The sequence below is a fragment of the Mus musculus genome, chromosome 14 (assembly GCF_000001635.26).
Source record: "Mus musculus strain C57BL/6J chromosome 14, GRCm38.p6 C57BL/6J".
NCBI classification, from domain to species: Eukaryota; Metazoa; Chordata; class Mammalia; order Rodentia; family Muridae; genus Mus; species Mus musculus.
In genome coordinates this window covers 29,332,543-29,345,908 of record NC_000080.6, presented here as the reverse complement: position 1 = coordinate 29,345,908, position 13,366 = coordinate 29,332,543, and the positions used below count along the sequence as shown (strand labels likewise).

The window sequence follows — 13,366 nt, the reverse complement described above, 5'->3', positions numbered from 1 at the left end:
ATCCAGACCAAAAGGCATAACCACAGAGCAAAGGACCCAATAGCTACAGGTTTTAAAAAGCCATTGAGATAGGCCAGCAAGATGGTCCAGTGAGTAAAGGGGCTTGTTTCTAAGTCTGACAGCGCTAGTCAATCCCCAGGACTCAGAAATTCACACCTTTTCCTTGCTGTCTTAGTCAGGGTTTCTATTCCTGCACAAACATCATGACCAAGAAGCAAGTTGGGGAGGAAAGGGTTTATTCGGCTTACATTTCCATACTGCTGTTGATCACCAAAGGATGCAGGACTGGAACTCAAGCAGGTCAGAAAGCAGGAGCTGATGCAGAGGCCATGGAGGGATGTTCTTTACTGGCTTGCTCAGCCTGCTCTCTTATAGAACCCAAGACAACCAGCCCAGAGATGGTCCCACCCACAAGGGGCCTTGCCCCCTTGATCACTAATTGAGAAAATGCCTTACAGTTGGATCTCATGGAGGCATTTCCTCAACTGAAGCTCCTTTCTCTGTGATAACTCCAGCTGTGTCAAGTTGACACAAAACTAGCCAATACAACTGACCCCTTGTCAACTTGACACACAAACACATCACTAGTAAGCCTCAACCCTTACATTCTTATTCATCCCCAAGGTCTAAATTACTTTAAATGTCCCACAGTCTTTACATATTCTTAAAATTTCAATCTCTTTAAAATATCCATCTCTTTTAAAAATCCAAAGTCTTTTTAAATTAAAAGTCTCTTAACTGTGGGCATCACTAAAACAGTTTCTTCCTTCAAGAGGGAAAATATCAGGGCACAGTCACAATCAAAAGCAAAAATCAATCTCCAACCATCCAATGTCTGGGATCCAACTCACGATCTTCTGGGCTCCCTTTGTAGCACACGCGTCATCCTCTAGGCTCCAGATGCCTCTACTCCACTGCTGCTGCTGCTCTTGGTGGTCATCTCATGGTACTGGCATCTCCAAAACACTGCATGACCCCTTCAGTCCTGGGCCATCAATTGCAACTGAGGCTGCACTTTCACCAATGGCCTTCCATGGCCTCTCACAGTGCCAAGCCTCAGCTGCTCTGCTCAACTCCTTCATGCCTTCAAAACCAGTACCACCTGGGTGACCCTTACACGTTACCAAGTCCAGCCAGAGCACAAGGTACAACTTTGGCTATATCTGGAACGCAGCCACTGTGCTCTCAGAAAACACTTCCCAGAAGATGTCACCTCAATGATGCTGGTCTCTTCTTAATCACCGCTAATTTCTTAGCTCCAGGTAACCAGCATCAATAGTCCCAGTAATGCAAAGTTTTTGCTTTAGTAGTTCTGGTATCTTGTTAATCACAGCTGATTCTTCAGCCCCAGCTAACCAGAACTACAGAATCTTCACAATCAAAACAGCAATGGCCCTGAAAAGAGTCTTTAATTTTCCCTCTGAAATTTCACAAACCAGACCTCCATCTTCTGCAGTGTTCTCAACATTATCTTCCAAGCTCCTACACAACATCTGACAGAGCTCTTAACAATGGATGGATCTTCAAGCCCAAAGTTCCAAAGTCCTTCCACAGTCCTCCCCAGAACATGGTCAGGTTGTCACAGGAATACCCCACTCCTGGTACCAATTTGTCTTAGTCAGGGTTTCTATTCCTGCACAAACATCATGACCAAGAAGCAAGTTGGGGAGGAAAGGGTTTATTCGGCTTACATTTCCATACTGCTGTTGATCACCAAAGGATGCAGGACTGGAACTCAAGCAGGTCAGAAAGCAGGAGCTGATGCAGAGGCCATGGAGGGATGTTCTTTACTGGCTTGCTCAGCCTGCTCTCTTATAGAACCCAAGACAACCAGCCCAGAGATGGTCCCACCCACAAGGGGCCTTGCCCCCTTGATCACTAATTGAGAAAATGCCTTACAGTTGGATCTCATGGAGGCATTTCCTCAACTGAAGCTCCTTTCTCTGTGATAACTCCAGCTGTGTCAAGTTGACACAAAACTAGCCAATACACTTGCCTAGGCATATGTGCATGTGTGCATACTCCTGCACACACTCATGCACACACATGTGCACACAAATAAGCATCTGTCAAATAAATAGGTCACAGAAAAAATTCAAAGCTCTGAAGAAGAACAATTGGAACAGGAAGAGACCATTATCTCCTGGGAGTGCAGAGATTGTTTTAAGATACAGGCATGGTCCCAAGGACAATGCCTAACACACAGTAGAAGTTTAAGGACCCATTGAATAAATAATAGTAGCTACTGTCAATAGACTACCTTTGTGTGCAGCCCACAGCCACAGATCCCCAGTAGCTTGCTATGTTGACCTTTCGCCTCAGTCCTGTGCACGTGGCAGGAAGACAAAGAGGCATGGGGCATCATCAGTCACTGTCTCCAACTGGCAGTCAGGAGAGGACACAGTGAAGCCTCAGGTCTGACCTCACCATGCTGCAGATCTTTCATGTGGAAGTGGAGAGGTTGTAGCGAGTCCCCTCGACCATCTCACCACAAAGACATTGAGTTCAGGGCCTCCCCCTTTGCAAGAAGGCTTTCAGATCAAGGCTCCACTGGCTTTCTACTGAGAATCCCCAAGTTGCCAGCCTCCATGTGACAATGTAAATGTGGTTGGACCTCACATATCCCAAAGCATTTATAGATAAGTAGCAGCAAATTCAAGACAATCTTTCTTATTAATCTTTAATTATGTCTCAGAGAAGTATCAGGGATTCACAGAAGACGAGGCGCTAACTAATTACATCTTACATCCTTTATCTGTCAGAATTTATTGTTCCGTTAACAAGACCAATCACTTGAAGTTATCTATGTAAGTTCATTAAGATATACAGTGTCAAAGCAATAATGAGGAGAGGGTGATTAAGATAATTAAAAGGAGACAGCTAGCTATTATGGAAGAATTGAGGAAAAATATTTTTCTTTACTGTAAGTTATCCCCTCAGAGAATAAAGTCTGCTGGAGGTTACATTACCCATCACTTTGTATCTGTCCATTCATTTTCAGCGTGAATTAAGATGACCTACAGAGTTATTGCGATGCTGGGAAGTCTGAATATTTGTATGTGAACCCTTCATGACAGAATCATAATCTCCACTATTGTTTAAGTGAATGGGTCAGATATAGTAGCAAATTCACATTGGAAGGCAATGAATTAACACTGAATTTCTGTGATGGTTGCTTTTGAATGCATTAAACATGTAGATCTTTTAGACAATTCCGATTTTCTGTTCTTTTTCCATTTGATATAATTATTTCAATGTTTCTCTATATATGCTCCCACATACTTAAAAATTATTCTGCATTTTAGCACGCGTTACCTTTGGATGTCAGATGATAACTTTCAGGAATCTGTTCTCTTCTACCAATGGGGGTCGGGGGTGGGGCTGGGGACTGAGCTCAGTGTTTAGGCTTAACAGCAAGTGTCTCTACCTACTAAGCCATCATGCTGACCCAAGCCCACATGTTTTCCCACAAATAGCATCACGTTCTATAGAATACCTAAGAATTTGCTCTATTCTCTCATTTTAATTTAATGTATACCTATCTATATACAATTATAGTTGATATCAGTTGTTTACCCAAACCTCTTTGTTGGCTATAGATCTGGGTTATTCTTCTGTGAGGCCCTCTCTTTAATTTGAGATTGCTGAGGTAGATAGGCTTGCCATGGCCTGGAACACACTGAAGATAGAGTGTGTATGTTTATGTGGTCGGGCGTGTGTTTGGTTGAATAATATCTATACATAAAATTGCTACACCAGAAAGAACTGCATCAGTCTGACCATATCATCCACTAAGTAGGGTGAAAGTTTGCACCCTTACTGACAGTTGAAGGGCCCCAACTAATGGTAGATGCAGAGGAGGCTAATTGTCACTTACACTACTTTAAGTTGTGACTCCTGGTATCTAGTGTGTCTCACTGGTTTTGCTTTACGGACTCTTACTTTCTTGCAGCGTTTCTCCCCTCTTCCGTCTTTATAATACAATGTAGGTTTTCCCCATATCTGTTTAAAATGGTCACTTGCTGGAGGACACCCCAAAACGAAAGGTTGCAGGTGCATACGGAGAGGTGCATCTGCACCTCTATGCAGAATGCCCTGCCTGAATGAGTGGGTTGTTCTTGTTGAATCTTGCTCCCCTAGAGGACAGTCCTTTGGCTGTCTTTGCTGTATGGCCAGCCCTCCTATGCTTGTGAAGTGCATATTTGGGGAGGCATCTTAGAGAAAGTCAAGAATGCCGGCATTGTTTCCAGTGCTGGAAGCCCTCTTGCATGGTAGAGTTTTGTTCAGGCAAATCTAATTTATCATTGCCTCTGATTTTCAGTGTCTCAATGCAGGAAGGCAGGAGGATATTGAATTAATAGGAAAGATGGTTCATGGCCATTTGAATCAGCTTTACATTTTATTAAGTCCATTGTAAAGTGTATCTTATATATTATACTGGAAATCTCTTGATCTGGGCTTTTCCAGAGAGCAAACATGAAAGTATAAATAGCCACTGTTTTATCTTTGATGGGCAGAGTATTGAAAAAAAACTCGGTCTAGAGCTAATGCGTTAACTGACAAAATTATAAAGAACAGGTGAAATAGAGGGATTTTGTACAGTTGGAGTTAAAATTTGAGGTTAAATTATGACAAGAAAAAGCATATATTTTTTTTTCTCATTCACTTTGAAGTCATTCACTAAACCATGCATTAAATGAACAACATTATCATAAAAATGAGGGTGCTAATTCCATATGATGCTGGAAGTTGAGAAATGGTTTTACAAAGAAGCCAAGCCAGGCATTAAACGAACACCGCATTAACTGGGCTGATATTGTGAAATCAATTTAAAGGCCTCCTGCAGGCCCTGTTTGTGCAGAACGGTATGGAGGAGAGAATCATTTGCTAGTTCACCCTAGAAATTTCTGATACCCTGTTTATAATTCACAGCTTTTCCTTAGAACTAATTCTCCAGCACTCAGGCTGCTGTGGCTTTGCATTATAAAGCAATCAGGGCTGTACTGAGAGGCCTGGCTTGGTGTAGGCTTTCTGTGCTCTTTGGTGCTGTACTACTAATTAAACCCAGTTGCGTTTCTAATTTCAGAAAATACTTTTGTGAGAAAGAAGATCCAGGGATGCCTTGCGTTAGTGAAAATAATATGGGTTCCTCTGCTTCACTCCATACTGCCTACATTTTCATCCCAAAGGCCATTTAATTAAAAATACAGCAGCTGAGGTCTGAATTCGTTTAATTGAATCTTCTTTGCATCAGCTTCCTACATTCCAGGAACAAGGCAGCATTTTCATATTATGCGCCGTTGGTGGAACTTCAAATTCTCTAAGATATACCTATATATTCCTTTGTTGTTGTTTATTAATCTGTTATTTGACATCGGTAAAGGTTTTTCATTTTTGATTTTATACTTCAGGGGTGTTTTTTTCCTCCTCAGATTTGTGTTGAGTGGGTTTTTCTACATTTTCTTACTTTTTGCTTTCCTTGTCATTGTGATCTAGTAAACATGGCTGTGTGCTCTGACTTAAGTGCTCAGCTGTAGAAGACAGCCATCTGCCTGAGATCCTGTGTGTGACTGGCTGGTAGAGAAGCCCAGGACCATAGATGCTCATGGTTCAGTGAGGCCAGCACCTTCTGGGAGGGAGCCTGGCAGGGACAGAGACAGAGCATGCATCGGTGGGGAGTCCAGGAAGATGTGTTGAATGAGGCACTGAAGTGATAGAGACATTAAGTGTAAGGAATGGGCTAGGTCAGAGATGGAAAGAGGAAGGATCTTACTGAGAAGGCAAGGACCATTGTCAGGTGTGAGACTGGCCCTCACTTCAGGAGAGAATTGATAGTGTCTGGCGCTCTGGAATAGGGAAGGACATGGAGGAAAATGGGCCAGAACAGTGCTGGTGTAAATAATTGAGAGAGGCTGACCATATCAGACAAGTCCAGTCAGCTATGTGCAGGGCATCATGTGGAGTCTCAGCTTTTAAAGTGACGTGGGGAGACCTTCCTGCAAGCTGCTTCCTTCTGTGTCTTCCCTCATCCCAGTGTCTAGGCAACGGATAGTCTTATCCCAGTAAGTCTGAAAGATGCATCGTTCTATTCCAGCAGGTTAGGCTTTTTGGTATGAAGTTCAGGTATCTTAGCATCATCTAGAATCCAAAGGTGAGCTGGCCCTGGGCTAGCCCTCAGGTTATTCTATGTACAAGCCAACAGGGAAAATGTTGCCAACTGCATGGCCACATTTGTATTCTCAGATGTTCCCCAAGAGAGTTCTGGCCATTCAAGGACTGAGGTTAAAGCTTGCATTTCCTAGTCTCCTTGTTTCTGAGAATTGTGCTTTGCCTATGAAAGAAGAGAGATGGTGTCTTAGTTAGGGTTTTACTGCTATGAACAGACACCATGACCAAGGCAAGTCTTATAAAAACAACCAACATTTAATTGGGGCTGGCTTACAGGTTCAGAGGTTCAGTCCATTATCATCAAGGTGGGAGCATGGCAGTATCCAGGTAGGCATGGCACAGGTAGAGCTGAGAGTTCTACATCTTCATCCAAAGGCTGCTAGTGGAAGACTGACTTCCAGGCAACTAGGGTGAGGATCTTAAGCCCACACCCACAGTGACACACTTACTCCAACCAGGTCACACCTATTCCAACAAGGCCACACCTCCAAATGGTGCCACTCCCTGGTCCAAGAATATAAAAACCATGAAAGGTAGAAAATGCTTACAGAGAGTAAGAAGATGTGAGCAGGAGGAAGAGATGTGTGGTGTTATGCTTGTTGCTCTCTGACCATGAGGTTGATGGTTCATCAAGATAGGGACATAGACTCTCAACAAGAGAGGGGAATGTTAGGACATAGTCTAACATCTGAGGAAGATCACAGTGGCCTGGTTTGAGTTCAAAAGGACCCCTGTACTATAAGAGCCATGTACTTTTTTATCATGACAATGAAGAGTAGAGATATGAATATGTCCATTTACAACCAATAGGATCATTCAGTGTTAAAGGTCCTGAGCAAACTGAAGTGGTCATGCCTGGCACATAGTAGGTTAGTAGTTAATGCTAAGTTAGCAAATAGGAGAATTAAGACTTCTGTGGCAGACACCTTCCTGGGAGGCAATGCTTCATCTCCTACTGTTAGAGAGCTGGGTCCCTGTGAAGGTTCAGACTGTGGTGTAGATTAGAAAGTCAAGTTTCTGCCTTGAGCATCTAGTTGGCTACTTGTGCCCAGTGGAGCATCAATTAGTATCCCACAAGTGCATAAACAATGTTCTTCCAAGGAAATCAAGAGATCATGGCCCCTGCTCCCAAGAGCAGCCTGCTCCCACTACTAGCACCTCTCCCTTTCTCCTTCGCTTAACTGTCAGTCTATCACTGTGTCCAGACTTTTCATCCCCATGCCTACCTCATTTCTCTACTGTACATTGCGTATGCACATATGGTGGCCTGCATCGTATTCCTTCTTGCCTGGACCTTGAGCATCCTCATTCACCTTGTGGCAGGGCTTATGACCTCAGCTTTCAAAAGTACTTCTCATACTCAAAAGTAGAGTATGGGCCATAGAAGGAGCTAAAACCAGAATACAGAAGAGATTTCACCTGTGAGGGTAAATTGTGGCATCTTTCTCTTTGAGGTGCTGACATCAGCTTTGCCAAGTAAGAATGAAAGAGTTACTTATGGGCTCTTGAATACCAAGTCTAGCATCAACTCCATCTTCAGTTATAAACTGGGGTGACCATCTGCTACCACTAATTCACAAAACAAAAATCCAGGAAATACTGGAGCTGGGGGGATAGTAGAATGTGTGATGCTCAAGCATAAAGATCTGATTTCAGATCCCCAGGATGTGAAACCTAGGCACACAGCATGCACATAGTTACGTATCTATAACTTTAGTGCTACTGAAAGGAGGGAGACAGGCAGATCCCCTGAGTTCATTGACCAGCCAGCCCAGTCAATCAATGATCTCCAAGTTCAGCAGGAGACTCAGTAAGTAAGGTGAAGAGTGAGAGGAAGACACTTAATGTGCACCTCCGGCCTCACCGTTCATACACACACACGTGCACACATATACACATATACACACCCACAAGAACATATACATAGACATTTCTTACACAGACACACATAACAAAACAGCAAGGGCATCCAGGGAGCATCTGTAAATACATACAAGCTGAAAGATGTCCAAACGGAGAGCTGCTGGAGCTTCAGAAGCATCCCTGTTTCTGAAGCATCCAGGGCATCCTTTGCAGTCCTTTGGGAGTTTGCTGGGCTTGCGTGGCCAGTGGGCTTTCTTGACTCAGCAGCTGCAAGTCAAAGCTGCAATGGGCCTCTCCACTCTCCATGCGGCCACCTCCATGCCCCACAGTGATACAGTCCAGATTGCTGGGCCTGGCTCAATCATGATGTCGTCAGGAGAAAATCAGGAAACTGCAGGCTTGGAGGATGCCACTAACAAGCTGGCTGGTGTTCAGAGGAGTAAGACGCCTCTACCGTGGGTGCAGTGTGCTCAGTGACAGTGGGCCTGCTTCTGATTACTACATATGTACTTCCCTGATGAGGACAAAATTCCCTGGTCTTCTTTGCCTTTAAAGCCTTCCCCCAGTGCCTCCCTCAGCATCTGCTAGCCTCTGTATTGGCAAAGTGCATCCACTCAGATCTGTCACACACACACACACCCTACATCTCCACAGGTCCACTGTGGCAGTTACCATAGGATGCTTAGGCGTAAGTGGACTCTGAGGTTTAGCAGCTACAGCTTCCCAGTGTCCTTAGCAGCACAGGATTTGGTATATCTTCTGTCCTAACTCTAATCTCAGAGTCCACAAACACAGGTGTTGCCTTTAAGTATGTGTCAGGAAGAGTATTGGTGGACCTTTGCTAATTACCTGGAAAAGAGTGGGCTAGGAGCAAGAACAAGGCTGGGGAGATGACTCAGTTGGTAGCATGTGCTTGCCCTTTGAGATTCAGGACCTGAGTTCAAATTCCCAGATCCATGTGAAGCTTGCTATGTAACACACTTTCATCTTTCCAGTCTTCCTATGGAAAGGTGGAGGGTAGAGACAGGAGCGTCTCCTCAAGCTCCTGTGCCTACTAGCTTTGGGTATGCAGTAATGACCAACGGGATCTCAACCTAGGTGAAAAGGGAGGACAGACGTGCAAGGCTGTGGTCTGATCTCTACACATGACTGGTACATGTGTGTGCGCTCTCTCTCTCTCTCTCTCTCTCACATCACAAACATTTTAAAAAGCAAGAACCAAAGCAGGACCCCTAAGAACATTTAGATCTCTGGGTTACACTAGAACTGAATAAAGGTTCAAATGTCCCTTCAACATGGATTCATCTAATAACCTGATAGAAGGTTCCAGAAGGAGGGCAGGTATCGTCTAGGTTCTGTGGTCCTGAGAGCATCACTGGCACACCTGTGCTGGCCCCATCTTCTTGTTCTCTTCTTTAGCTTGCCCTTTTCATCTTTTTGCCACCTGCTGACTACAAAGTGGTTGCTGTACCTGGTCAATAGCAGCACCCAAAGGAGAAAGGAAGGGGAAGGTATATCCAGATGAATTTTCTTTCAGTGACAGAAGTAAGTCTGAGGAAAACACACAAGAAACTTCTCTTCTGTCTTATTGGTTACACGTGGTTTGCTAACTAACCCTGGCCACAAAGAGGCTCTGGAAGCTAGACTCTAATAGAGCTCAGCTGGATAGTTGTGATTGGCTAAGAACACTTACGCTGCAAGGATTTGGTTCTGCTGGATCAAGTCACTCATCAGTAAGGGAGGTGAAGAAGGGAATAGACATTTCCACAGAAGTTTCCATTTTCTTTCCGAAGATCTTCATGTTGATCTATGTCGGTGTTTCTGAATCTAGAGGTAGCATTCCTTTCTGGGGATCAAAAGCCATGCTCTGCTCCTCACCAATTAACTTCAGCAGAGCATACACATCTTAGGGTTTCCACTGTTGGGAAAAGATGCCATGACCAAGGCAACTCTTACAAAGGCAAGCATCTCATTGGGGCTTAAACATGTTATCATCATGGCAGGAAACATGGCAGCATGTATGCAGGCATGGTGCTGGAAATGTTGAAAGTTCTATATCTTGTTCCAAAAGGCAACCGGGAGAAGCCTGTCTCCCAGCAGCTAGAAGGAGGATCTCAAAGCCCACCCCCACAGTGACACACTTCCTCCAACAAGGCCTCACCTACTCCACCAAGACCATGCTTATTCCAACAAGGCCACATCTTCTAATAGTGCAAATCCCTGGGGCAAGCATATTAAAACCACAGTACATCTAACTTTTATATATATGCATAACTAGAATATGCACAGTATAAACATAGTCTAAAGAATCATCACAAAATGAACAAATTTGTTTAATCTGGCTGACCATGTCCAGAAATAGAACATTACCACAGTTCTTCAAAACCCAACCCTAGAACTAGTCCCTTTCAATATCCCCTTTAGCAAAAATATCCACTACCCACCCTTCAAAACGTTGCCCAGCAAGGAAAATCAGTCCTAGGTTAGATTCCTCACACTTGGGGGAAGAGAATAAGAATGGTGCATATTTACTTTTTCCTCTAGACTTCATAAGGACAAATGAAAATTTCCACATGCATTTCTTAGACCAGAAACAAAGGCTTAAGGGGACAGAGGTGTAGAGGACTTCAATATCCCAAAACTACATGACTTTGAGATCAGACTGGGCATGAGCCTGGACATTGCTCCCTGCTTAGTCACTAATGCCTTTCAAAGTTTGTTTTTCCTCCGTTTCTTTGTTTGTAAGGGTGTGGTATTTGATGTACTTGGGGCCGAATCAAACTACAAATGAAGGTTATTCTGAGTCTGGATAAAGGGAGGGCTCCATAGCAGCTAACTGCCCAGAGCAGCATCTCACCCCTTAGGCAGCTTCTCTGCCCGTGGTGCTATGCATCCACTCGCTGTGGTAGCGGCTGCAGGGGGATCCTTGTACATGTCCACAGTGAGTGTACCAAGAGTATCCTTTATCTCACCCTGGGACTTGCTTGGCTTTCCCATGGTACTCACTGATCACAGTCTAGAAGGGCAACTCCTCAGGCAGTTCTGTTCCAGAGTGGATGTGAGAGATGCTGCTCTCTTCCCCAGCAGCTCTGTGCGTGGTTATTTGGCTGTTAAGTTGAAAACGTCACGGTGCTTTTACCGTATGAATGAATTGTGGTGCTTACTGTGAGCTTAGACCTCTGCCCAGATCTACCTAGTTGAAGGCCACAATATCTCAGATATACAACTGGTCTTCACCAATCCCAGTATAAGGGGCCCAGGTAGAGCACCCAACTAAAGATGGGGTTTCCCTGTGCATTGGGGGCTCCAGGTGAAGGAAACTAGACATTCTATGGAATATACAGGAAAGATACCTAGGAACCTCTCCTGTACCCGAAGTTCTTTCCCTGTGGATATGTGACTGTGCCAATCCATGATACAGAGCTCAGTGGTGAAGGTCAGAAGGGAAAGATGAGCCATGTGGCAGACCAGCGGGGGATGTAGAACAACCAGAGCATGCCTTTGTTGTGGACAAATGGGTAAAGATTTCTGGTCTAAATGTCCAGAGCCCATCAAAGCCCTTGGAAAGGCCATGTGCAGAGGACAAAATCTAAGACTTCTAACCTGGAAGCTGGGGATTGAAAGTGTTGGAGAAGGCAGGTATTGGCAAAGCCATATAGATAGTAGCACTATATAGGAGGAGTAAAGAAGCCCCTCACCACCCTTCCCAAGTTACTGAGGACATCAAGCCCCTCCTCCCTTCCAGTATGTCTCCTCATGTTTGACCAATACAGGTATTCCTTGATCCTATGAGGTTGAGGCTGGAGCTGCACCACCTAATCTGTCTGCTCCATCATCTCTCAGGGACACATTGAAGGGTGTATGACTACTCTCTGCACCACTAAAAGATGGCCAGTTCTCAGTATGCACTCTGCTGTGCTTCAGCATGGGCTCTGTAGGCTTCTTTCAAAGAAGTTTGTCATTAGCACTTGATTGCAGGGGTCTGGGTGAATGGAACCTGTGACTGTGCTCTTCCCATGTGGCTCTGACTCTTAACTAGTACCCTTTGGGGTCCTCATTCAATATTTCCTCTTGGTTGTTTCTCCCCTTTGCAGTATAACGAAGAGCTTCACTATGTGGAACCTTGTCTGAACGGAACACTGGTTCAAGCTGACAGGACCAACAAGGAGGTAGGCGCTGCCTCTGGGCAGGAGCACCAGAGATCTCTGTCTCTGTTATTGTTGTTGTTCATAATAGTTCTATCTCGGTTCTTAAAATCTCTTCAAATGTGACAAGTTCACCATGGCTGTTGAAGCTCACTCCAGGTTGTGGACTGTTTACTGAGAAGCACATATAAGATCATGGCAGGAAAATAATTACATTTTATTCCTCTGCCTGCTTCTCCTGAATCCATTGGGTTGCTTTGTTTCCCTCTTGCCAACAGCAGATATTATGGGTGCTCAGTGTCTCTGTTGGCACCATAGAGAGAAGATGGTTTTTGATGACATCTCACTGGAAATTGAATTCACTTTTTTCTTTGTTCTCACTTGTTACAATGGATTGACTCATCTTTGAGGTATCTTTTGTGATAACTTGTCTCCATTACAGTATAAGCCTCACCAGAGAGGGGTGATCTGTGGACTGCTACATCCTAAATATTTCAAGAAAGGCTCATTCCATGCATATTGTGGAATACAATGGCTATGTGTTGAAGGGAAATCTTAGGAAATAGGATTGAAGTTTCAATTCAACTATGAGCCTTCTAGAATATTCCCTATAGTAGACTTCTTTGATGATATATCTCTTTCCCTTGTGGATCTTTTTGATTTGGCAACCCAATTATCATTTGTCCACCATTCCTCTTCCATAGCACCTGTGACAACGCAGACTAGTAAAGGCTTAGATGCAGCCTTGTCACACCTCATGGGACTCATGGATGCCATTACCTGTGTTATTTTACAAGATGTTACACAAGACTTTATCTCTTCTGATGATGATCAGATTCCTATGAGGGGACGGAGGAGGATGACCAAGGCAGTCTTCTGTGACACATGCTATTGTGTCAGTTCTCTTATTGCTAGAGAAACTGGTACTATCTTAAAGGAAGGTAGGGAAAGCTCTTTGCTTGGTTATCTCTGAGGGAGAGAATCACAGGAGACTGGGTAAGATTTATTCCATCTGGCACACAGGAAAACTAAAAGCTGAGTTTCAGTTTGAGAGACAAAAAAAAAAAAAAAATCACACACACACACACACTTACTTCATGCGTACAAAGACAGAGTAGTTCAAAGAATAAACACTTCCTGAGGATGCTTGTTTGTATGAAGATGAGGAGCCTGCACATTTCTCTAAGCAC

General features: G+C 44.1%; 1 protein-coding gene across 5 annotated transcripts in view; it reads left to right on the top strand.

Annotated features, from left to right (window-relative positions):
- Cacna2d3 (calcium channel, voltage-dependent, alpha2/delta subunit 3) overlaps window positions 1–13,366 on the top strand; it is an 817,833-nt gene that overhangs the window by 376,867 nt on the left and 427,600 nt on the right. For all 5 annotated transcript variants that reach the window (XR_001781093.2, NM_009785.1, XM_011244938.3 and 2 more), the window contains exon 9: window positions 12,126–12,200. Coding sequence is in view for 4 of the 5 variants with exons in the window: in NM_009785.1 (NP_033915.1) it covers window positions 12,126–12,200 (75 nt within the window). In the remaining variant the exon portion in view is untranslated. The remainder of the gene's footprint in view (window positions 1–12,125; window positions 12,201–13,366) is intronic.